This window comes from Monoraphidium neglectum (genome assembly GCF_000611645.1).
Source record: "Monoraphidium neglectum strain SAG 48.87 unplaced genomic scaffold scaffold02776, whole genome shotgun sequence".
NCBI lineage: Eukaryota > Viridiplantae > Chlorophyta > Chlorophyceae > Sphaeropleales > Selenastraceae > Monoraphidium > Monoraphidium neglectum.
In genome coordinates, this window is record NW_014010852.1 from 2,811 (window position 1) to 5,009 (window position 2,199).

At 61.6% G+C, this 2,199-nt stretch overlaps 1 protein-coding gene across 1 annotated transcript in view; it reads right to left on the bottom strand.

Annotated features, from left to right (window-relative positions):
- The window catches only part of MNEG_11508 (Protein RER1C), a gene marked incomplete at both ends in the record, with an annotated part of 4,657 nt that extends 2,688 nt beyond the window's left edge, over nt 1-1,969 (bottom strand). The window contains 3 exons of the mRNA XM_014040020.1: nt 39-172; nt 344-402; nt 1,811-1,969. Coding sequence (XP_013895474.1) covers nt 39-172; nt 344-402; nt 1,811-1,969 — 352 coding nt within the window. The remainder of the gene's footprint in view (nt 1-38; nt 173-343; nt 403-1,810) is intronic.
- Between the last annotated feature and the right edge of the window lie 230 nt (nt 1,970-2,199).

Sequence of the window (2,199 nt, forward strand, 5' to 3'; positions counted from 1 at the left end):
TGCCCCCCTCTGCGCGCGAGGCGGTGACAGCCGGTCACCTTTGCCCTTGCTGCCATCCTTGGCTTGCGTAATCCGCCGCGTGATCTTCCGCACTTCAAACTGCTTGGCCTTTTTGAGCGCCCGGTGGATGACCTTCAAGCGATGGTGCAGCCACTTGGCGCGCGCGGCGCCGCTGCGAGTGTGTATGCGGGTGCGCGCGCGCAGTGACGACGGCGGCGGGTCAGCTCGACTCGATGCCTTGCTGGAAGCCGCTGTTGCCCTGCACCACCTGCAGCTACAAATCTCATCCCTGTAAGCTGTAGCCGCACATGCGGCAGCTGCATGTGGATTGCACCTCGCTCACCCGCCATCTTTTGCCGCTTCGAGCTGCTTCTTTTTGGCCCAGTGCGGCAGCCGCTGCGGCTGCGCGTCGGCGGCAAGACGAGGACCGAAGGTGAGTCAGGTCGGCTGCGTTGCATGCGAACGCATAATACATTGTGACACTCTGCGTTACCTGCTGGCGCCGCCGGCCTCCCCCTGCTCCCGGTTTCGCCATCCTGCGAGATCACTGCAGGGCGTGTACAGGCATGAAATTATACGAGATGATTGTGTAGCTCGTTGGGTTGATATTGTGATGCCGCTTGTCCTGAGGCAGCCCCCTGACCTCCATCGGCCGACCAAGACTCATGTTCTGACCGTGCCGCCGACTGCCGCTGCCCCGCGTGGGATTGTTGAGCATGTGGTTCGTCACAAGGCCATTCAGCGGCATTCAGTAAGCTCCGATTGCTGACATGCAATCACCATTCAAGTGCAAGTGCCAGCTGCCTTGTCCATGCCGTGCCCTGAACAAGCGCTTCAGGTGGTGCCCATTCGAGGATGGGGACCAGCTGGGCCAGACGGCAGCTGGGCGATTCAAGTCCCATGCAAACTTCAAGATTGCACTAGATATGTAACACTGTTTCTAAGATGCATCAGAAGCGTAAGAATGAGGTTGACGGAATGGCCTCGGCCTGCAAGCGACAAGCTACACGGCGGCCCAGGGGCACCGCGCGCTGCCAGCCACCCTGCGCATGGAGAAGCGAGCTCCGAGACAGCGCCACTTCGCACACTGCTGTACTCAGCTCAGGCCACCAAGCGGCCTGTCCAATCGTCTCCGACGCAGCCCACCAGGCCGCAGCCCGCCTGGCAGGGCTTGCTGACGCGACCGTCTGGACCGTGACGCCTACCAGCCGAGAGGTGCCGCAAACTCTGCACAAGCGCCCCAACCCTGCTGCAGGTGCTTGCGGTGGTGCTAGAGCTGCTGCTACTGCTGCTACTGCTGCTGCTGTTGCGGCGGGCGCTGCTGCTGTTACCGATGGCGTTGCTGTTGCTGCCGAAGGCAGCTGGCCAGGGCCACATGCCGCAAACGCCCTGCCTGGGCACACCAGTGCCGCTTGGCCATTGCAGCGCTGTCCTCGGCGCCACAATACACACCAGCGGATGGCCCACGCCCCGCTTTTGGCCCCTACTGCGACCCCTTGCTGTCGCCGCCGCCGCCAGGGTGCCGCTGGGGGACCCCTGCATACTTCTGCTTGGGTGTAAAGCAGGGGTGGGCAACAGCACGGGGAGTGATGAATGTGAAGTGTGCGGGCGCAGGTGGGCCAATACCCGGCGGTGTGACCTAGGCGAGCAGGCGGTAATGCAACAGCAAGCGCACGCTGCAGCTGCATATGCAGCATTGTCCATTGCTTGGGCCTTCCCCGGTGCAAGCCAAGGGGCAGTCGCTGCCCCCAAAGGAACGCCGGCAGCCCCGCTGCCATCGCTCCTTGTCGCCCGTCTGCCGGCCCCTCACTTTTTTGCCGGTTGAGAATGGTAGGTACTTGTATTTGATCATGTGCTTTATCCGGGTCTTCATGGTAACGAAGAACAGCGCCAAAAAATAGAGCATGAGGATCGGCCAGAACACGGGCACATCGAAGACGTCGAACAGGGTGAGGGCCAGCCCTATCATGACTGACCGGACAGACGCCCACCTGGCCAGAGGTGTGTGTGTGTGTGTGTGTGTGTGTGTGTGTGTGTGTGTGCGTGCGTGCGCTGTGCGTGTGCACTCATGCATGTGCATGTGGAAGCTTGTGAAGTTATGTACAGTGCTTGTCGCCAGCGTGCAGCGCTTCGCAGCCTGCACACGCCCTGCGTTTCTGCTGCGTCGCGGTGACAGCTGTGATTGCCCTTGTCAACGCC